This window comes from Podarcis raffonei, chromosome 9 (genome assembly GCF_027172205.1).
Source record: "Podarcis raffonei isolate rPodRaf1 chromosome 9, rPodRaf1.pri, whole genome shotgun sequence".
NCBI classification, from domain to species: Eukaryota; Metazoa; Chordata; class Lepidosauria; order Squamata; family Lacertidae; genus Podarcis; species Podarcis raffonei.
The window spans coordinates 71,972,324-71,995,906 of NC_070610.1; the positions used below are offsets into that span (position 1 = coordinate 71,972,324).

The 23,583-nt window shown below is 44.4% G+C and overlaps 1 protein-coding gene across 1 annotated transcript in view; it reads right to left on the bottom strand.

The window, feature by feature from the left end:
* The window catches only part of ADAMTS3 (ADAM metallopeptidase with thrombospondin type 1 motif 3), a 131,651-nt gene that overhangs the window by 49,975 nt on the left and 58,093 nt on the right, over window positions 1-23,583 (bottom strand). The window contains exons 5-6 of the mRNA XM_053404496.1: window positions 4,057-4,256; window positions 778-861 (exon numbers count right to left, since the gene is read on the bottom strand). Coding sequence (XP_053260471.1) covers window positions 778-861; window positions 4,057-4,256 — 284 coding nt within the window. The remainder of the gene's footprint in view (window positions 1-777; window positions 862-4,056; window positions 4,257-23,583) is intronic.

A 23,583-nucleotide genomic window follows, 5' to 3' on the forward strand; every position in this document is an offset into this window, starting at 1 on the left:
AACCGAGTGGAGAATTCAGATTCCGGAGACTCTCAGCTTTCAACTTTAAAATCAAGTTTCTAGTCCTCGTGGTGGAATTTTTTTATTTGTAAAAGTGTTTGCAGAATGCCAACTGAAGTCTCAGGAGCAAAAAGAGGTGGTTTGGTGGAATTTTTAGTGACCTGGTACATGCAAGGAGGTTTCAATGTTAAGCTACTTTAGCAGTCCAAATGACTGCAGTACTGAAGTTAAAAATTTGCAAAGCAATTGCTGGGTAAATCATGCAAAGTAAGAGGAATTGCAATGAAGTGTTTTATTTGCATCATTCAGGTGGTTGCAGATTTCAGCTACTTCTGTGCACAGGATTTGGGCTTCCTTGAGTGCAGAACTTTCCCTTAAAAAAATTAAAAGAAGCCACACGGAATAACCCCAGACTCTATTTGTTCAACCAAAACAGAAAAATGCAAGGCAAAGGATAATAATGAAAAGATCTGTTAGATTCTAGAATGTTGCTCCATTTGCTTTCTTCTTCCAGGCTCAGAATTAAAGCAAACATGATAAGGACACAGACCTTGCTTATCACCTGAGGATTAAGGCAGGATTTGAGCCAGCCCACAGAGGTGGCCATTGCTGCAGCAGCAACTCTCTCCCCTCATTACTCTTCTTGATACACACACACAAAGAATCCACACACATGTGATGTCTTCATTCAGGAAGCACACATAGTAACATCTCACCTTCCAAAAGCAATTTGGATGAGAATGGAGACAGAAGGGACCATTCACTTGGTTTGCTTACCTTGGTGTAGCCCAACATCATCATGCGAACCAGAACAACGTTTATGTGGACCCCCAGGGATTCATCCTGGTAAATTTCATTCACCTAAAAGAGAGAGGCAGAGAAGGTAAAATCTGAACAAATCCAAAGTTTGATTCAGTCGACAATTAAAAGGACAACCCAATTTCTACTTTCCAAAACAGTGCGTGTTGGAACAGTGGGATTTTGCAACTGTGTCAAAGGGAGGATAAATGCATCAAGCTGGTCATGTTGCTTCTTAAAATCTGCACTCCAAATGAGTATTCCTTCTCCTTAGTTTATATCAGTGGTTCCCAAAGTGCTTCCTTCTGGGGGGATGACCTAGGGGGGAACTAAGAGGCAAAGGGGGCGGCAAGGGATGCGGAAGTGAAAATAACTTTTCAGGCATTGGAAAGCTGACATCACTGGATCAAGTTCATCTATTTTGTTAAATTAATTAAACTAAATAGTTTTAATTGGATTTTGAATCAATGTGCAATTACCATATTGGCCCGAATATAAGGCACACTCCCCCCCCCCACAAATTCCGACCATGAAAAGTTAAAGTGTGGCTTAAATTTGCGACCTTACAAAAATGGACTTTTACGATATCGATGTAGGGTTTTCTTCTACATTGGCCATTTATGGGTGTGAGCCCTTGCAGAATTTTAAGGCAGCAGCTTATATTCAGGTATTGTCCTTTTTTATCCCCCCCCCCTGAATTTTAAAGGTGCGGCTTATTTGTGGCTGCAGCTTATATTCAGGCCAATATGGTAATTGCTACTGCAATTAATATTTTATTATATTATTATCTTCCTTAGTGGGTCATGCAGAATGCTATTCTGAATAAATGCCTTTTGTAGTGTATGGGGGATGAGCTTATGGAACCAAGGGGGCAGAAGGTCAACAAAATTCGGGAATCACTGATTTATATGAACTTTTCAAAATCCCTTGTCCTTCCCACGAGCATCACATGTTGTGTGTTTTCCTTGTGCCTTTGCATAGTGCGTGGGATTACACCAAAATATTTCAGGTATCTGGAAGAACTAAGACCCCTTCTGTGTCCCGTGTCCCATTAATAGGGTTTTGGGAGGGAAATTCAATTTAATTCACGTTTAGTTCACTGATTCACACTTTCTGTAAAAACACGGGGCTAGATTCAGCTTTACAAGCAATTTTACTTTTCCTAGATTTCTTGGAGGCTATCCATTTCTCTCAGGCTCACAGATTGCCAAAGCCTTTTAAATGCTTCAGCTGAGCGTGGTTTTGAAAGGCTCATGAAAAATTGACACAGGTCATCCTCTCAAAGATGCAGACACATTGATCTCCCTCCTTCGCTTACAAAGCACTTTTCGTGGGTTGTGAGGGCAGAGGAAGGGGAATAGAGTCATAAATGAGGATGGCTGTTGGCAAGAAAGAAAGATCTGTGCCCTAAGAGACAGATGGCACCGAAGCATTTATACAGGGCTGGCTCTATCATTAGGCAAAGTGAGGCAATTGCCTCTTGCACCACATGCTTGCGAGCAGTGGCTGAAACCCTCCTGGTGGTGCTCCAAAGCGCCCTGGCCTTTTTCCTCTGCATGCTAATGCCCTGCCCTTGTCTCCCAAAACTATCCTGCTGCCTCAGGTGCAGTGCAGGATGCTGGTCCAAACTGCTTCTGTACAGGAAATGGGGAGGAAGTCACATTTTTGCCTCAGGCAACAAAATGGCTTGTGCCAGATCTGCATCTTTGGATCACAGATTTAATTTTTGCTAGTTTTTATTTTTATTTTTATGCATGTTATAGTTAATATGATGTTTATTTAAGGTGCAGTCAGATATGGGGAATATTGTGCTAGTTTTCCCGCTTATAATGCTAGCAGGTCTGTTCTGTTTTCTGATGTATTATGGCACTGTGCCATTTTGAGGGATGTATTGGCTATGTCATGCTAAATTTAATTCACGCTAGCGGGCATGATGTGAAACGACAAATGATGTCTTTGGACAAGAGAAACCAGTAGGAGAACACTTCAGCCTCCCAGGACATTCAATACAAGATTTCAAAGCAGCTGTCTTATTACAAAAGAATTTCAGAAATAGACTTGAAAGAGAAGTTGCTGAATTACAACTTATTATCAAACTGAAAACTATATTGGGTTCTTGTCTCAAACACATGCTAAAGCTATTTTTGGTCATCTGCATACTATCCCTTGCTTTTTCCTGTAGGACTAATTGCAGTCGTTAACAGTCATCAACAGGTTTACCATACCCATTGAGCCAATCACCCATCTCCCACTACCCTTCTGAGAAATACCCCACCCCACCCTCTCACTATATATAAGGGTCTGGTGACTTCTGTTTCAGTGTATCTGAAGAAGTGTTCATGCACATGAAGGCTTATACCAGAACAAACTTAGTCGTTCTATAAGGTGCTACTGGACAATTTTTTATTATTTTTATTTCTTCTTCGGACAACGTCACTATTCTGCAACTTTCTGCAGGTTCAGGATACACCCATGAAAATTGCAGGAAAGAACTGTATGATAGTATACTGCCCCAAATGTTGACACTTTACTTCTGTTGTTTTCCTGGATTAAGGGGTTTTCTTTTCTGGAAGCAATTAACATGGACATGAGTGCTAAACCTCCACTATATTCTGCTAGATTTCCAGAAGTGGTTTTAAGGTCATGTGAAAGCTCAAATATAGTGCCTAAATTAACAGTTAGGCAAATGCTGGGGGAAAGGAATAAACGGTTGTGTGAATGCACCTTTAGTAAAGGTAAAGGACCCCTGGATGGTTAAGTCCAGTCAAAGGCGACTATGGGGTTGCGGCAGTCATCTTGCTTTCAGGCTGAGGGAGCCGGCGTTTGTCCACGGACAGCTTTCTGGGTCATGTGGCCAGCATGACCAAGCCGCTTCTGGCGCAATGGAACATCGTGATGGAAACCAGAGTGCACAGAAACGCCATTTACCTTCCTGCTACAGCGGTACCTATTTATCTACTTGCACTGGTGTGCTTTCAAACTGCTAGGTTGGCAGGAGCTGGGACAGAGCAACGGGAGCTCACCCCGTTGCGGGGATTCAAACCACCGACCTTCTGATCGGCAAGCCCAAGAGGCTCAGTGATTTAGACCACAGCGCCACTTGCGTCCCTTAGTTCCTTGACTTAATCCCCCTCCCCACCTCTATGCTTCAGAATATACCTGCAAAATGCCCCACCAGTTGAGGAGAGCGGGAGTTAGTCCTGAGTACTGGAAGAAAAAACATGCTTCCCGGAACAGCTACAGAGGGAGAGAACTCACTATATTCATGAGGGTGAGGAGGTAGTTCTGAACGTGTTCTTTGCCATGGAATCGGACGACGGAATCATCCACTCCCAGAAGCACCTCGATGTTGTAGTGACTGTCACCGGCATTCCGGCGCTGCCTCAATGTCTCGTTCAGCTGTTGCTCTACATTTGCATACATAGAGTCAAGACTGGGACGCCCCCCAAGGCCAGATTCTAAGGGGAAATAAAAGCACAGGTTCCATTGTTATAATTCATTTGCCTAGAATTTCCCAGGGGGGTTCAAGTGCCCCTTGACATCCTTTAGTTACAGAAGCCGTACCATAAATTACAGATAGACCCCGACCATCTTTCTTGCAAGCTCAGCTAGGAAATAATGTTGGAAACTCATATTATGTTGCTGAATGCCTTCCAGTAGAAGAACCATAGCTCAGTCATAGAGAATCTGTTTTTCAATCCCTGGAATCTGCAGGTAGGTCTGTGAATGCCCCAAGCATGAAAACGGTAGAGAGCTGCTGCCAGTCAGTATAGATGGATCATTTCAAGAAACATAATTTTGTCCCGTGCTGTTTTGGCCTCTACAACAGTGTTCCAACCTGAGCTCTTGTGGCCACTGTTTTCTCTGCTTGCCTGGATGTCACTGTGGTTGCAGGACGGGCACCTCTACAGGGTCTCTATTAAGCTCTGAATGTGTTCTGCAGCTTCCAGGGCACTGGGAACCATGGGAAATGTTCTTTCCTATGATTCCCAGCATCACAGAATGATTCCAAGCAGCATCCATGGATGCTTCAATCACCTAAGGCCTAACAAGCTATCATTGTAGCCTTCACCTCCAATTTTTTTTGGGGGGGAGTAATGGGGGAGTACAGGGGTGCCAACTTGAATAAAATATTATGCGGCCCACGTAAGTCCCACCCCACATAACTGATCACATGATGCAGCATGCACACACCATTTAAATGGCAATTCCTGTCAACTTGGCAGGGCACCCTCAAATATTGTATTGTGGGAGCGAAGGGACCTTGGCCCCTAGGAGTTGGCTCCTATGGGGAAGTAACCCACCTAGTCATTAAAAAAAAAAATAGCGCCAAGATTGTCCATTCCCAGAATTAGTCACTTGTGAATTGGATGGCCATTTTATTTTTCAGGGAATCAATATTCACTGCTGATTCCACATTCCCTTTTAAAATAATAAACCCACTACATGTGGTGTAGTGGTTAGAGTATTCAGCTAGGACCTCAGAGACCAGGGTTCAAATCCCCACTCAGCCAAATGAAGTTCACCGGGTGAAATTGGGACAGCCAAGGACTCTCAGCCAAACCTACTTCACAGAGTTGTTCTGAAGATTAAAAGGGGAAGAAGCACGAATGCCACCTTGAGCATGTTTGAGGAAAAGGTGGGTTGTGTGTGCAGAAAATTAATAATAACTAGTAGAGGGAATTTAACCAAAGTTCTGAAATTTGCACAACTCCTTCCAGTGAGCAGCTGCAGTGCCTTGCTCAGTAGTGGAGAATATTCTCTCTCTCTCTCTCCTAAAATTCATCTCAGTAGCTCAACAACACATAAGTAACCCTCCTTCCTTCCCCACATCAAACAGTGAGACTTCCCTCGCGCTGTGAGCCCTTGCGGGTGAGAAACCCAGCCTAGCAAACAAGCTCTACAATTTGACCTCCGCTTCTTTGCAGGGCTCAAGAATGCAAAGGCTGTGATAGCACACAAGTGGGAAATTCATACCCCTGGCTCCCATTTCTAAAAATTGCTCCTCCTGGCAAGGGTGGGTGGTTTTCTTTCAGGTTTTCTTTTTTTCTTTTTTGGAGCGCCACGTCCAATGGAAATATACAGTCATGTCATCATATCATTATGCCCGTTGCATGAATGGAATAGTCTGAATCGGCAGGTCAGCAGAGGGGGGGAAAGGGCCGTCTGCTCCGCACAGGGCCCATGGGCTTGGCTGTCATTTCCCTCTTTAAATAAGTGGTTTTGTGGTCAGGAGTAAGTGGAGAATCTTCCTTTCTGTGTGTGAAAGGGGCAGGGAGAAACACTTTCTTTCCCCAAATATCCAGCTCATTCCTGGACTGTGGATTTGTAGGTTAAAAAGCATCATCGTTGCCTGTTTTTTTCCCTGCGTGAAATATTCAGGATCTTAATTTACATCCCCGGCAAATGGACAGGTACAGCCATCTGCTTACAGGAGGGGGGGGGAGGTTTAGCCTATGGCAAAAGCACCAAGCAGTTCCATAGCAGGGTTCACCAGACTTTATGCACAGTTAAACAATGGAGGAAGAGATGGCCAACAACCTGTTGTTGTTTAGTCGTGTCAGACTCTTCATGACCCCATGGACCAGAGCATGCCAGGCACTCCTGTCTTCCACTGCCTCCTGCAGTTTGGTCAAACTCATGCTGGTAGCTTTGAGAACACTGTCCAACCATCTCATCCTCAGTCATCCCCTTCTCCTTGTGCCCTCAATCTTTCCCAACATCAGGGTCTTTTCCAGGGAGTCTTCTCTTCTCATGAGGTGGCCAAAGTCTTGGAGCCTCAGTTTCAGGATCTGTCCCTCCAGTGAGCACTCTGGGCTGATTTCCTTCAGAATGGATCGGTTTGCTCTTCTTACAGTCCATGGGACTCTCAAGAGTCTCCTCCAGCACCATAATTCAAAAGCATCAATTCTTTGGCGATCAGCCTTCTTTATGGTCCAGCTCTCACTTCCATACATCACTACTGGGAAAACCAGAGCTCTAGGTGGTTTTAAAAGAGGGTTGTTTTTCACGAGCCATCCTCAAGTAGCAAGTTCTGCCTGCCAGCCACCCACAGGACAATTGGCAAATCAGATGCAGTGTTCACTGGAATAAAGAGAATGCAAACACACGGCAGAAGGTGGGATCCTCTCTTCCCAATCTGCTTGCTAACCTGCAACCTTCTGAATGCCAAGCAGATGCTCTGCTGTGGAGCTGCTGCCAAAAGCTATTTTTTAAAGTTTCCGTTACCTGTAGCAAATCTGTTTGAAGCAGACATGCTAATCTCATGTAATCTCATTCTGAAATTAGCCGGGTCATTCTCATCTATGTGTCTCTTGCAGCCTGGCTTCTTTGGCTTTACACTGGTGTGGCACGTAACGCCACTGCCAGCCACATTTTTTTCTACGTAGAAACTGTGCTGATTTAAAGACGATCCTTAAGAGGTCGCTCACTCACCTTCAAAAATCCAGCTTTTAACCTTTTTGATGTTTTACGATTTCAGTTATAGTAAGCGATTATAGGAACCTTGTTTAAAACAAGGATTGAGCAGCCTATGACCCTCCAGATTTTGTTTATTCATTCATTTGTTGATTTAAAAATATATAAACTGCATGTTCAAAAGACAATGGATTTCAGACGGATATATGCAGGAATTTAAAATCTGCAAAACAACAGGAGAGGCTGGAGGAGGAGGAGGTTTATTGGTTTGTGTGTGTGTTGTTCTTGTTTGTATTTTGTGTTTTTATTTTGTGTTTTTATGTTGTGAGCTGCCCTGAAATCTATGGATGAAGGATACAAACTTAATAAACCATCATAATAAAATAACTGTACAATGAAACAGAGGGGGGAAACTATTCAGTCCACTGAAAGCCCAACAGTTTTAAATGCCAGGGCAAATAAACAAGGGCTTAACCTATTGTTGGGCTCCATTTCCCATCAGCCCCCCACCAGCATGGCCAATGGTCAGGGATGATGGGAGTTGTAGTCTGAAAGACAAAGCAGAAAACAATACGTCCAGAGACCCACAGATTCCCCATTCCTGATTTAAAGGGAAAACTGAATTCAATACAAACATGTCCACACTTGGCACACGTTCCCTTAAAACTGAATTATGGCCATGTATCAAAGTACTGAATTAAAGCCTGTAATCTATATAAGAAAAATAAGTGCAGAGGGTATATGTTTTGGACTTCTGAGGCTAAGCACTGTCATGTATTCAATATTTACAAGACTTCCTTGTAGACCTAAAACCTGCAAGTTGCTGTAACATCAGTAGCCGACAGTGTGATGGGATGAATACACTCATTTGATCACCCAACAGCTGAGTCGAAGCTGCTTACCTAGGAGGTGATAGAGAGGCTGGTGGAGTGCAAATGCATCATAAGCACCAGATTGCCTCTGCCATTGCATCTGCACCGCACTGACCTCTCCGATGCGTCACCTCCCAGTATGCAGCAGAGACTCGGCTCTCAGGAAGTCAGGCAAGAGCCACCACCCTTTCACTAAGAATCCATGGAGGTCACATTGATGATTTGATACTTCTCTTTGTTGAAGAAGCAGAGGCTTGACAACCATATATCAGGAGTGCTCTGATGGTGTTTCCTGCTTGGCAGGGGGTTGGACTCGATGGCCCTTGTGGTCTCTTCCAACTCTATGATTCTATGATTCTTAACTGTGCAAGGTGCTCGGTTCCAGATGATGACTCTCTAGCACTCTACCAACCAAATGGCATCTACATTTAAGGTCCCATCTCATAGAGGAACGCTAATTTTCCTGCTAATTTTCCTTCTGGAAACTGGTAGAAAAATGGATCTTGATTAACATCCTTTTGTGCATGGGAGCACAAAAGGGCAAACACAAATCTCTTGCTCATCTCTAAGCAGAGTAAAAAGTGCATGGGAACTCACGACTAAAGGTTTTAGATGGCGGTGGGTAACCTATAGACCTCCACCACTCCTTACCAATGGTTAGCTGGCTGGGTCTGATATGAACTGGGAGTCTCCCAGCATTTGGAGGGCCACAGGTAAAGCACCCCTGTTAGATCATGCTCCCTGGTTCAGTAAAGGCTATTTTTAGTTATAAACCATTTTTTTAAAATAGTGACCAATGCATGTTTGCTCAGGATATGTATTAATTGCAAAATGTAAAGCTTGACTGAAATCCACCTTCCTTCTCAGGGATTGAAACCAATCGTTTAAATAAACCTACCCTGCCTTTTCCTCGGTTAAACAAGGATTGTCCTGTTAGCTAATAGGCCTAGAAAATGAAGGATTTCAACAAACAGTGCACTCTTCATTCCCTGCTATACACACACCTACACACACCCTGTAGTTATTAACCTAACCCGCTTTGAATCCTTGGATTTAAGCCAGTGCAGTTCCACTTAGGTCAGTGGGGCAAGACCATCTTAGGCAGAAGCATTTCAGCTTAACTAGTTTGTGAATCAAACTGATGACCTAATGAGGTTAGGGGAGGACTAACAAGCTCAGTGGGGTCTGCAGGTTATCAGCACTTGCAGACTGTAGGCCAAGGGCCATAGCTTAGTGCTACAGCACCAGTCTTGCAGACAGAAGGTCCCAGGTTTGATCCCTGGTGTCTTCAGGTAGGGCTATAATCATAGAATTGTGGAATTGGAAGGGACCCAGAGGGTCATCTAGTTCAATGCAGGAATCTCAGCTAAAGCATCCATGGCAGATCACCACCCACCCTCTGCTTAGAAACCTCCAAGGAAGGAGAGTCAACCACTTTCCAATGGAGTCCATTCAACTGTCAAGCAGTTCTTACTGTCAGAAAGTTCTACCTGATTTTTAGTCGGAATCTCCCTTCTTGTAACTTGAAGCCACTGGTTCAGGTCCTACCCTTCAGAGCAAGAGAAAACAACCTTGCTCCATCTTCCATGTGACAGCCCTTGAGATATTTGAAGATGGTTATGGGACGCGGGTGGCGCTGTGGGTAAAACCTCAGTGCCTAGGACTTGCTGATCGTAAGGTCAGCGGTTCGAATCCCCGTGGCGGGGTGAGCTCCCGTCTTTTGGTCCCAGCTCCTGCCCACCTAGCAGTTCGAAAGCACCCCTAAGTGCAAGTAGATAAATAGGTACCGCTTTATAGCGGGAAGGTAAACGGCATTTCCGTGTGCAGCACTGGTGCTGGCTCGCCAGTTGCAGCTTCATCACGCTGGCCACGTGACCCGGAAGTGTCTTTGGACGGCGCCGGCTCCCGGCCTCTTGAGCGAGATGAGCGCGCAACCCTAGAGTCGGTCACAACTGGCCCGTACGGGCAGGGGTACCTTTACCTTTACCTATGATATCTCCACTCAGTCTCTTCCTAAGACTAAACATATCCAGCTCCTTCAACCGTTCCTCATAAGGCTTGGTTTCCATACCCTTGATCATCTTGGTCACCCTCCTCTGCACACATTCCAGCTTGTCAATACAGTGGTACCTCAGGTTACAGACACTTCAGGTCACAGACTCCGCTAACCTAGAAATAGTACCTCGGGTTAAGAACAGTTTCCGGTTAAGAAGGGACCTCCAGAATGAATTAAGTTCTTAACCCGAGGAACCACTGTATCCTACTTAAATTGTGGTGCCCAGAACTGGACACAGTATTCCAGATGTGCTCTGACTTGCTCCCTGACCCTGCCTCCTTCTTGTGCTCCAGTTACAACTTGCTGTGTGGTCCTGACTTCTCAATGACTCACAACTCCTGGGTCTCAGCAACTGCCTCACCTCAGACATTTCCTGTTGTCCATCCTTGTCAGTGGTTACCTGAAAGGGGCAGGTGATTTGGAGGAATAAAGAGTCAACCGTTGGGCATAAAGAAGACCTTAAAAGAAATTATGCACAAACTGAAAGGTAGGAGTCCTTCAAAATTCACATATTGCTGAATTTTTACAATAAAGTTATCTAGCCAAATCACGTATACAAAAATGCACATTTTTGTAAAGTGTGCATTTGTGAATATAAGTTGCAAAAATACTTTCTGGTAGGGAAAAGTTGCAAAAGGGTTACACTGCGAGAATTTGCTTACAGAAATGTGTAAATGAGAATAAATTATTCAGGTCACCAATGTCCCTTTGGATATAGATAATTATTTTGAGACACAGATTGAAAATAACCTTTGGCCTGTGTGTGCCTTGAACGGGCATCATAGCTTGCCACAGAGAGCTGTTTTATGTTAAAACTGTATTTTGCAGGCCTCAGAATAAGAAATAAATGAGCTGTCTCATAAAAAAAGGAGGTGCATACATTTGTATGCCAAGAGCGAATGGAGCCAAAAAGTACTGTAAATCTGTTTACTAAAAAGAACTTTATTCCACAAGTAACTTAAAGGAGGGGGGGGGATCAAACACTGCTTTCCATATAACACAAACATGGAAGCAGCTGAAAGGACGAAATGTTAAAACCCATACAAACTCACACATTGCAGTCTAAACAGCATGGCGGAGAAAATGTAAGCCCACCATAGTTTTTAAGAAATGAAGTTAAAGGGGATTCTATCAAAGAAATAATGCAAAAAACCACATACAAAGGTGAGTTTCTGGTTTCCATATATTTGTCACACTCTCGCGTGACCAAGAAATAGCGTAAGGGCAGAGCTATGTAAATTTTGGGGCAGGACTGAACTGAAAGCAGGGGGCTTCTCAGGGGCTTCCCTTCAGCTCCATAGGACAAAGTATGAGATATAAGGAAAGCTATGTTGCTGTCTAAGGCACAATAAGATCCCAACATCACCACTTCCATTTACCGGACTGCTAACTAAATCTTAAATCCACACAGGCAATTGGGTACTACCCTCCAACATGCCACAGGGCAGCATGGTAGGCCATGAAAGCAGGAGGGACATTTTAGTGATTCTTTCTCAACCAGTAGGAAGCACCATTTCATCCAAAAATGCCCCTTGATAGAGTATTGCATCATTCTGGTGTATTTCTGGCCCAAACAAATATGGTGCCCACCAGCCAAAATGGAGGCTGGAGGATCACCGTGAAGTCTTGTTCTAGCTGAAATTAATACCACGCTCAGAATGCAAAAGGCAGGTTACCCCCCTCTTTGACTTTTGACCTTCTCACACCAATTTACCCATTAGAATAATAGTAGAATCATAGAATTGTAGAGTTAGTCCAACACCCTGCAATGTAAGAATCTCAGCTAAAGCATCCATTACAGATGGCCATCCAACCTCTGCCCAAAATCCTCCTGGGAAGTAGAGTCCACCACCTCCCGGGGGGGGGGGCGTTCTACTGTCAAACAGCTCTTACTGTCAGAAAGTGCTTCCTGATGTTTAGTCGAAATCTCCTTGTAACTTGAAGCCCTTGGTTCGAGTCCCCCCCTCCAGAGCAGGAGAAAACAGGCTTGTTCCCTCTTCCATGTGACACCCCTTGAGATATTTGAAGTTGGCTATCGTATCTTCTTTCAGTCTCTTCTTTTCCAGTCTAAACATACCCAGCTCCTTCAACCACTCCTCATCAGGCTTGGCCTTGATTATCTTGGTTGCCCTCCTCTGCACACATTTGACAAATGTTGAACTGGTCCTGGCTCTCTGTACTCAAGTTTTATTGTGGGTGTATTGTGCAACACCTCCTGGACACAAGAATATTGCATTGGTGGGAGATTTATCCCACGATGCTTCACCAACAATGGCACATTATTGCTGCGCAGAGGGGCTGTTAGACTGGGCATGGTGTGTGCTCAAATTTGGTTGGGCATTTTTTGAGTGGGCAGGAGCCAAATTGAGCTTCCAGCTGGAAATGTTGGATTTGCATCCAGTGAAATAATTGCTTTCATTGCAGCGATTTCCACAAGTGCAATGGAACTTCTCCCTCCATGCAACCCTCTGGAGATATATAGTTGGAAGCAACCCTCTACTAAAATGCTTGTGAATGCAACCCAGTGGTATTGCTGCAACACATTGAATAAAAACCATTCTCTCAATGACCTTCAAGCAATCCCCCTCCATCTCCAGCACACGCCTGCTCACTGTAAACCTACTGGAAAGGGTGTGGAATGTGGGCAATGGCAGCAGCAAATGCTAAGACCCAAGCTGTTTTTAGAAAGAAGTGAGGGACACAGAATATTTGCCAGTTCCATGCTAAAGAATGCTTATGAGATCATTCCTCAAACTGCTTTTTCTTCCACACACCTGACATATTGGTTCGGCCTTTACGTTTGCTGGAAGCTCTGTTGGCATTTTTTTTATTTTATGGCTCTTAAAGGAGAACAGCTGGTACCATCAATAGCTTGCTGCAGAAGTGCATGAAAGATTCATAATGCAATGTGTTTCATCAAGTGAAACATACACACTTATGCCTACGCCATATGACTCTGATGTCCCTGCCTAATTATTCTGAAGAGCCACGAGATACTGTTTAAATGTTGCATCCAACTAAATTATACTTGGAGCAGAGCCACAGAAATTAATGGAGCTAAGCTAGTCGTGTCCATTATTTTTAATGCATCTACTTTAAGTAGAACTAACACTGGGCATAGCTCCATCAAACGGGGAATACTAAAAAGGGGCTTCATCCCTGCGGCAAACACTGCCAACATTGATGCTGCAGTTTTTACCTGCCACAACAAGGACCAGATGCTTCCCATTTCTTATAAGCAAAGGAAATTATTTTCAAGACACGGGGCCTGCTCTGGATGCTACTTAAAAAGGATGGGAGCTGATCTCAAGGGCAGTTACAGCCTCCTGGATTCCCAGACTCCAGGGCTTCCAAGCCCTTTCAGTCATCTTGTTGCAGCAATCCTCCTAAATTGAAATAAATGTGGTATTGTCTTTCCATCCTGGCAGCTGGAGACTTCCGATTGCTGCTCTTGGTTCTCAGGAGCTTGGCAAGTGGTAGGTTTTCTTGCAACTGACCAGACACTGTTTCTGTCTCATGGCAGAAATTTCTGGATCCGAACAACAGCATGCCCGGTGACTTTGGTTAAATGATCTCGTTCATTCCCCCTCTGCCCTTCAAGTGAGATCTGCAGGGAACTGGGGGTCCCTTAAGTGAGAAGGTGGGTGATGGCAAGCAAGCTTCAAGAAAAGAAACTTGACTGACATTATTAATCTTATCCTGTGGTAGGCCACCATTTCTGAAATGCTCTCCCTGTAAGGTCTGAATCAAACTTGAATACTCTCCAACATTTCTCTAATGAAAATAGGGGTGTTCTATTGCATCCTCACCATCTTCTTCCTCCTCCTCCTCATAATTTTAATATTTATACACTGCCCATCAGATTGGTTTGCCCCAGCCACTCTGGGTGGCTTCCAACATATATAAAAACCTAATAAAACATTAAACATTTTTAAACTTCCCTATACAGGGCTGCCTTCACATGGCTCCATACCCTCCAAGATTTCTCCAGTTAAAAAAGGGACATCCTAAGGAAAAGTAGAACATTCAAGGATCAAATCAGAAACTGGGATGGCTTTTGTAAATGCGGGACTGTCCCTGGAGGGTCTGAACTTGTGATTGGTAGTCTCTCTCTCTCTCTCTCTCTCTCTCTCTCTCTCTCTCTCTCTCTCTCTCTCTCTCACACACACACACACACACACACACACACACAGAGAGAGAGAGAGAGAGATCATATTCAAGCAAGTCAATCAATATAGACAGAGCAGATGCTTGGCGTATTGCAGATGAGCCACTAATGCACTATGAATGAATTGGCTTACTCAACAGTGCTTTATCTGATGAACGTTTTTCTCTCCCTAGAATAAAACTTGGATTGCATTAACCTTTTCTCCAACCTTAACACCGTTTTAATGTCATTGCTTTAACGGCATGGTCCAGTAAATTGTAAAGCTTTTATCAGCTTAGCTGACGCGAAATGGGATTTGCCATTCTTCAGAGTAAGTAAGCTGGAGTGCCTCGTCTTTTGCACACACAAAAAGGGGGGGGGATTGTGTCAACTGCCTTTAACTGCTGAACTTTTTCTGTAGAAGAAATTTAGTGGTGCCCCAACCATTCCCAATGCAGAGGCCATTTAGCCTTTTCCAACCAAATCCTGGGTTTCATACTTATGTGAAACGTTCTCCAACATTGTGGCTACCAGGCTCTTTCCACTTCCTTGCTAGCGGGGATACTGTCCTTCAGAGGGACTCAAAGTGCCTCCACCAAGCAGCAGCCAAAGAAGAAACTTGCCCACATTTCTGCGGGGAGGATCGGCAGGGAGTGTGCCTGCTTGGCCATTGCTGGGCACTCAAGAGAGCCTTGGGCAATCATTGTCCAAAGAAGCTGCTCCCTTGACCCCATCTAACAGAAAGAGCAGGGGACAGAGAGAGAGAGAGAACACCAGTGTGATCAACTGTGTTTGACCAAACAGGAGGGAGGATGTCTTGGAGGGTGTGATGCACAGGCAAGAGGCAGGAGAAGCAGTTTAGAGGATGGGATGTTGGGGAGGAGCATCTGGAGTTAAGATAGCACAAGGTATGGATCTCTCTCTGCTGCAGCACCTAGGCTAAGGAACTCCCCGCCTAAAGCAGCCTGCTGGGTGGGGTGGAACTGCCAGTAGATGGGGCTCTATTTCTTACTGGGAAGTGGGCAAGCACACCAGCAAGAGCACCAGATTGGCTCCACCAGGGTGTTTGCACCTTGCTGACCTCCCCACTGCCTAGACCTCCCAGTGAGTGACAGTGACCCACCTGCTGGGAAGCTAGTTTGGTAACTCTTCCCTACCCAACAAGCCACATCTGGTCCCAGCCCATCAGTATTACAGTGGTACCTTGGGTTACAGACACTTCAGGTTACAAACTCCCCTAACTCAGAAATATTACCTCGGGTTAAGAACTTTGCTTCAGGATGAGAACAGAAATCGTGCTCCGGCGGCATGGAGGCAGAAGGAGGCCCCATTAGCTAAAATGGTGCTTCAGGTTAAGAACAGTTTCAAGTTAAGAACGGACCTCCAGAACGAATCAAGTTCTTAACCTGAGGTACCACTGTATGCAGGTGCCTCCACATGGAACAGAGGCAAAAGTAGACAGCAAGGTGACATAAAACTCTGCCTCGATACCCTTTTATTGATGTTAAAGGGCATGACAAGGGGCAAGGCAGAGACTTTCAAGGGCCAGATTGAGGGGCCTGGAGGGCCGCACTCAGCCCTGTGGCTTGAGGTTATGCAACCCTGCTTTGAAGGTTTCAGAACCTCCCCACTTCAATTTCTGTAGAAAAACTGTGATGATGCCTTTGCCAATGCTCTCGACCACTATGGAGCAATAGACAAAGGAAGTCTCCCACAAATCTTTCCAGAGGGTGATGATAACTTTCACAAGTCCACAAGAGGATGTAACTTAAAATTTCACATTGCCTAATTTCCCCCCAACCCATATAACAGTACGTACAATGTTTCTTTGGGGTCAAAAGGGTGTTTTGAAGAAAAACCCCATTCTGTTCTTCCCATGGAGAAAGGATCATAACCTTCTGTTTAATGCATCTTGGGGTTCTGGCACTTCTTTAAAAGGAGCCCTTTGGTAATTCCTATAGCAGCAGAAATGTTCCTAAAATATTCAAAAGCCCATTAGCATGCACACAAAAATAATGCCCTTAACATGACATCTCCAAACTGATTTCTGAAATTACGACAAGGAAAGTATATTAAGGAGTTCTCGGCCTCTCTCTCCTTCTGTGGTTTGTTCAAGGAAGACTGTCAAGACAATTTATTAAAACAAGTTTTTAAAAATATGGGTTATCATAAATAATTTTGAAAAGGAAAGGCAGGTGAGTTTGAGCGAAATCAACTTTGTACACTTAGCTCCAATATTAGCCAAACTTTGGAGAGGAATGCACATATGAAAGCGAGAGCTGGATCATAAAGAAGGCTGATCACCGAATAATTGATGCTTTTGAATTATGGTGCTGGAGGAGACTCTTGAGAGTCCCATGGACTGCAAGAAGATCAAACCTATCCATTCTGAAGGAAATCAGCCCAGAGTGCTCACTGGAAGGACAGATCGTGAAGCTGAGGTTCCAAGACTTTGGCCACCTCATGAGAAGAGAAGACTCCCTGGAAAAGACCCTGATGTTGGGAAAGATTGAGGGCACAAGGAGAAGGGACGACAGAGGACGAGATGGTTGGACGGTGTTCTCAAAGCTACCAGCATGAGTTTGATCAAACTGCGGGAGGCAGTGGAAGACCGGAGTGCCTGGCGTGCTCTGGTCCATGGGGTCACAAAGTGTTGGACACAACTAAATGACTAAACAAGAACAACAACAACAACACATGCTTGCAAGTTTCCCACTGGAGCATCTGGGTGGCCATTGTGAGAACAGGATTCTGGACTAGATGGGCCATTGAACTGATCCAGCAGAGCTCCTCTTATGTATTTGAGTTACATCCACACCATAGATCTAAAGTGCTCTTCTACCACTTTAACAGTTATGACTCCTCTTCCCACAAGAATCCTGGGAGCTGTGGTTTGTTAAGGGTGCTGAGAATTGCAGCTCTGTGCAGTCAGCAGCCTTAAAACACTCCAATTCCCAGAATTCTTTGGGAGATAAATCATGACTGTTGTAGTGATAGGAGAGTGCTTTAGACGTATGCTGTGGATATGACCTGCAGTGGCATAGCATGGGTTGCCAAGGCCTGGGGCCACGTGGAGGGGGTGGGTGGGAGGGAAACAGACAGAGGAGATCACACCTAGGAGATCACAGATGCAGAGATAAGAAAATAAGAAAAGAAGAGTTATTCTATTATCTGGAGAGGTCACTCCCTGGTTTGCATGGAAAAGCCGTTTTCAAGGGAGCCCAGTGACAGAAGTGTGCAGCTGTGTTGCAGCAGCACTGGGTATTGAAATTTGCATCCCTAACAAATTTGCACCAGGGACAACCACCCCTGTGGCCAGCCCCCATATTATGCCACTGGCAATCTGTTCTTTATGACTACAGAGGGCAGGGCATTTGTCCTTTTGGTTAGACATATTATGAAGAACATATAATAGCTGTTGTTCAGCAGGGGTGGGGCCACGTTCCCTTCTAGCCAATCTTCTCAGGGCCACATTCCATTGGTGGGCGGGGCCAGAGGCAAAAGTAGGTGTGGTTATAAATATAAATTTTCAGTTTATCCAGTAGGTTAGTTTCTGTCCAAGAGGCTAGTTTTTACCCACAGGCCCTACCACACCAGACATTTAAAGAAACAATTATACCATTTTTAACAATCATGGTTTCCCACAAAGAATCATGGGAACTGTAGTTTGCTAAGGATGCTGAGAGATGCTAAGAAGCCACTATTGCTCTTCCAGAGCTGCAATTCTCAGAGTGATATAATAATAATAATAATAATAATAATAATAATAATAATAATAATATTTACAGTATACTCCACCCATCTGACTGGGTTGCCTCAGCCACTCTGGGCAGCAATAGTAAAATAATAACAAAACGTCAAACATTAAAACCTTCCCGATACCGGGCTGCCTTCAGAGTTCTTTTAAAAGTTGTGTAGCTCTTTATTTCATTGACAACTGAAGAGGAGGGTGTTCCACAGGGTGGACGCCACTACCAAGAAGACCCTCTGCCTGGTTTCCTGTAACCTACCTTCTCGCAGTGAGGGAACTGCCAGAAGGCCCTCGGAGCTGGACCTCAGTGTCTGGGTAGAACGATGGGGATGGAGATGCTCCTTCAGGTATACTGGGCTGAGGCTGTTTAGGGCTTTAAAGGGCAGCACCAACTCTTTGAATTGGGCTCGGAAATGTACTGGGAACCAGTGTGGATCTATAGGACCAATGTTATTTGGTCTCGGCAGCCACTCCCCATCATTCTATCTAGTAGGTATGTTCAGAATTTCAGGTTTAGGTGAGGACATGAGCCATTTCTGTATCCTCACCCCTTTATTAATTTTAAAAAGAAAAATTACAATCAACCAAGAAGAACCAAAGACTACTACAATTTACAAAGGATAAATTAATTTCTCACAACATAACTTCCGTTGTGACTTACTGTCACCCCGTCAAGGGTCCCAATTTCCTTTCGTGTGATGCACTTTTCATTATCTCTTCAAACTTTTCCCAGGTTTTATTTTAGTAAAGATTTTTATGTTCATACAGGGGTCAGTCTAAGCCTGCCAGAGGATTCACATTTTTACAACGCTCTTCAAGATATTTTCTGCAAATATCCCACTCTCTAACAAAAGTTTCTTCTGCATTGTCTCTAATTCTTCCTCTCATTCTTGCTAATTCTGTATATTCCAATAGTTTTGCCTGCCAATCCAATTTAGTTGGGGTGGTTTCTCCTTTCCATTTTTTTTGCTGTTAGAATTCTTGCTGCAACTGTTGCATACATAAAGACCTTCCTCATATTTTTAGGAATGTCTGTACCAATTATAACCAGTAGAAAGGCTTTGGGCTTTTTTTTTTTTTTTACAAAGGATAATTTAAACATCTTTTTGAGTTTGTTATAGATTATATAATATATAGAGATGTAGAGAGGCAAAGGGTACAATGATTCATATGTGGTGGAATTGCAGGAAAATAAAGAAATTTTGGGATATATTATATAATGAACTGTATCCTCCTCATTTACAGATGGAAGACCAATGATTTAAGACAATGTGTCAGTTGTTTTTAAGAATGATTTCCCTGTGTGTGTTTCCTGGCTGGCATACAACCTAGTGCTAAGTAACCATCCTGTCAGTGCATGAATTTATGCTGGCAAAAAGGGACTTCCCCCCATCCTCTGCCCAAGTGCCCCCTAAATATTTCCTGGGAGTTACCCCACTCCGCTGGGGCAGATTTGAGGAAGGCATGGGTAGAAAATGGGGAGAGTACCGTTGCTCAAGCATAAATCTTTGTACTGACAGGACAGTTACTTAGTACTACACTGAATGCAAGATTGTGTCAGTTAGATAAAAAATGCAGAGGGGGGAGAAAGGAGTAATCACTAGAACAGATGAGCCTGCAAATGAACAAAATGTGCTCTTTAGCACAAATTAATTCTCTGTCAGGCTGCATTTTTGTAAAAAGCAGATTGCCACAAAGACGACGCCTCCTGTTCATTTTATTGCTTATTGTATTTATTACATTTTCTGGGCAGAGGAGTGTGCTCTGAAGTCAAACTGGAATGCCAGAGTAAATCTGGAGTTAGAAATTAATAATGTTAAAAAAGCAACCTTGTTTTCTGTCTTTAAACACACTCTCCATAGCAACTGAGAGAAATGCCTTTTCATCTCATCCCCTCAATTAAGGAATTGGTTTTTAATTAACAGAGCAGCTTTCTGGAATCACAAAGCCATATTGTGGGAGTGCGAGAATGTTCAGAGGTGCGTAGCAGTGTTCATCATGGCTGAACACAGGGCGGTCATTACTCAGATTGCATCTATGTCAGCACTGACGGAAAACTCACACTCACAAAAACCCATGAACCTGTGGGTGAATAATGCAGTGCACTGCATCGGTTTAATCATTATTTGATTATTGTGTGTGTGTGTTTCTTTTCCATTTTCCTTTGCACATGCAAAGTATGAAATAAAACCGCGTTGGCCAAAGGCACAGCACTTTGCAAGCACCAATAATCGGTTGGTTGGCAGTGCCTGTGAACCCTGATTTCAACCCAGCTGCATCTTTACCTGTCCACACCTGACATAAGGTGTAAGGAAGGTAGGTACGGCTGGAATGAAATCATGGCTGTGTGTGTCCATGTATTGTTTGGGGAACTGAAAATTAGGTGGAGTGCAGACTCTCCAAGTGCCCCTACTTTCCAAGGACAGTCCGGGATTGACAGAAACCATCCTAGTTTCTGATTTGATCCTGGGATGCCCCGCTTTTCCTAAGGACATCCCTATTTTCATCGGAGAAATGTTGGAGGCTACGGAGTTATGCGACCCCCAAGAGAGCTGAAGGCAGTCCTGTATAGGGAAGTTTTAAAAAAATGTTTATTATACTTTTATCTATGTCTAAAGCTGCCCAGAGTGGCTGGGGTAACACAGTCAGATGGGTGGGGTATATTAAAATAATAATAATAATAATAATAATAATAATAATAATAATAATATAGGATGTCCCTATTTTCATTGGAGAAATATTAGAGGATATGGAAGGGCAGGAACATGTGTTGGCTTGCGCACCCTGCAATAATGCTTCTGAATATCAGTTGCTGGAAACCAAAGGAGAAGAGAGAACTCCCCCGCTCATGGGTTTCTCACAGACATCAAGGTGGCTATTATGAGAACAAGATGCCACACTAGATGGGTCATTGGCCTGGTCCAGCAGGCTCTTCTTATGTTCTTAAAGTGTTCCCTACAAAGCCACTTCTGCCCTGAAGAAGAGGTCGGGTTGCAGGCTTCATGGCCCCACCACACGTGCAGAGGCTGGAGTCCAGCACCCGTGCGATTGGGGGAATCCCCGGCCACGTCACCCCCAGGCCAGCCAATCGGCTGGCTCTGGGGGTGTGTGTGGCCTGCCCTATTTAATGCAGGCCCATTTTGCAGCCTACCAGCTGTTCCTGTTCCCCACCCTCCCGCCCTATAAGGTTTTCGTTCCTTGACGTAGCGATGGACCTTGGTTTGTCGCCGTTGAGGGGCCTGGTAGGAATTTTTCCACTTGGCAAATTGGCACCAGCCACTTGGTTTTCACCTACTTCGTAGCAAATTGTCACAACTTTCTGGGTATTGGCGGTTAGGCATTGGTATTGTTCTGTAGGTGGAAGAGGGGAGGTAGTGCCATCACCTGCCCTGCAGGTAGTCCGATAAAGGATTCCGGGGGGCGTGGCCCTGTCTGAAGCCTAGGGAGGTGAGGGCCTAAGGCACGCCCCCTATTGGCGACCCCGGGGGAGTTCCTAGTTGATGTGCATCAGCAGGACTCCCCCTACTGGTGGTTAACCCTTCCGGGACTTCAAGCGGACGGGCTGAAGCCGGATATAGTCGGTTAGGACCAATGCCTAAGCCAATACCGCTCATCACCTCTGACCAATAAAGTTGTGGCCTTATTTAGCCCATTAACCTTAATAATTGTGTCATGTGTCTTTATTTCCACTGGGGAGGGGACTCGCCACGCAAGCAGGCGTTGCCAGTTTAGAGATTTTTTTATTTTGTATGATTGTTATCTGTTTGCTTTTATTGATTGCTTTCCTTTTTGCATCTGCATTTTCTGCTTCCACATGCTCTGGATGACTTTTGCAATGAGGAGTGAGTAATGGCTAAGTCCTCTCTCTTGATATATACATACACAAACATACGCGCGCGCACTCTCACACACGCACAGGGATTCCAGATGCCTTTTGTGGTAATAGTTTTCCAGAATGCTGGACACACTTCGCATTTGAAACAAACAACCAAACATAAACAATGCATTTTAATTTGTCCACAGTGCTTGACAAGAAGCAAAAAGAGGTCTCTCCATTTTCAGCTCCCTCTCATGACTTCTCTTTGTCTAATGGAACCCATTCCAGCATATTCAATCAGTTTATTAGGAGTTTCCCTGGGAATTTCAACTATTGTTCCTTGGAGCAATTGCTGGCCTCCTTCAATTGGTTTCTTCCCCTCTTCTGTTCCCTATTAAAAAGCCATTTTTAACTAAGAGTAAATAACACATCTCCCACTTTGTTATTACACCATGTCAGCATCCTGGAACTAGTAGAGGTCTGGAGGGATAAAAAAGTGAGGCAAAGCGTGTGTGTCTCGCTCGTGGTAGCTTGCTAAGGGAATTTTTTATTCCTTTGTTTGTTGCTTTTAAATCCCACCTTTTTCTCTTAAGGAACTCAATGTGGTATCCATGGCTCTCCCCCCCCCCCTCATTTTATCCCAACAACCCTGTGAGATAGGCTAGGCTGGGAGGCAGCAACTGGCCCAAGGGGGTTTTATGAGATCATCCTTTAGTGAATCATAGACTCATGGTATTGGAGAGTTGGAAGAGACCCCAAGGATCATTGAGTCCAAACCCCCTGCAATGCAGGAATCTCAGCTAAAGCATGCATGACTGATGGCCAGCCAACCCCCAAGGAAGATGAGCCCACGACCTTCTGAGGGACTTTGTTCCACTGTCAAACAGCTCTTACTGTCAGAAAATCCTTTTCTGATGGATGTGCAATCGGCATCTCCTTTCTTGTAACTTGAAGCCATTGGTTCAAATCCTCCCTTCCAGAGCAGGAGATAACAAGACTGCTCCATCTCCCATGTGGCAGCCCTTGAGATATTTGAAGATGGCTATCATATCGCCTCTCAGTCTCCTCTTGTCCAGGCTAAACATACATGACTCCCACAACTGTTCCTCATAAGGCTTGTTTTCCAGACCCTTGATCATCTTGGTTGCCCTCCCCTGCACATGTTCCAGCTTGTCAACATCCTTCTTAAATTTTGGTACCCAAAACTAGACACAGTCCTCCAGGTGTGGCCTGACCAAGGCAGAATAGAGCGGTACTATTACTTCCCTTGATTTGGACACTATTGATGCAGCCTAGAATAGCAGTCACATTTTTTTGCTGCTGCATCACACTGTTGGCTCATGTGAAGCTTGTGGTCTACTACATCCTTTTCACGTGCGGTTCTGGCAAGCCAGGTTAAAATAAAAATTGCAGCTAGGTAGCAGAGGACCCAGCATCACAGCAAAGAAAATACAATGCAAATGGAGGTGCAGAGAACTACCCAAATTACGTAGCATTTGGGGACTGAAAATGGCAGCAGCAAATGCCAATTGTGTTTGCTGGACTGATTTCTGTTCTGGACGTGGGATGAATAAGCCTGCACCTGCAAGTTCTGCTCCTGTTTCTATCTTCTATTTTTGTTGAAATTCTCCAGCACTCTTAGTTGAAATATACTAAGGGCTGAAGGACAGCAAAATGTCTACGGCTGATTTCTAAGGCCTTTGCACTGCATTATGTTCCACATAC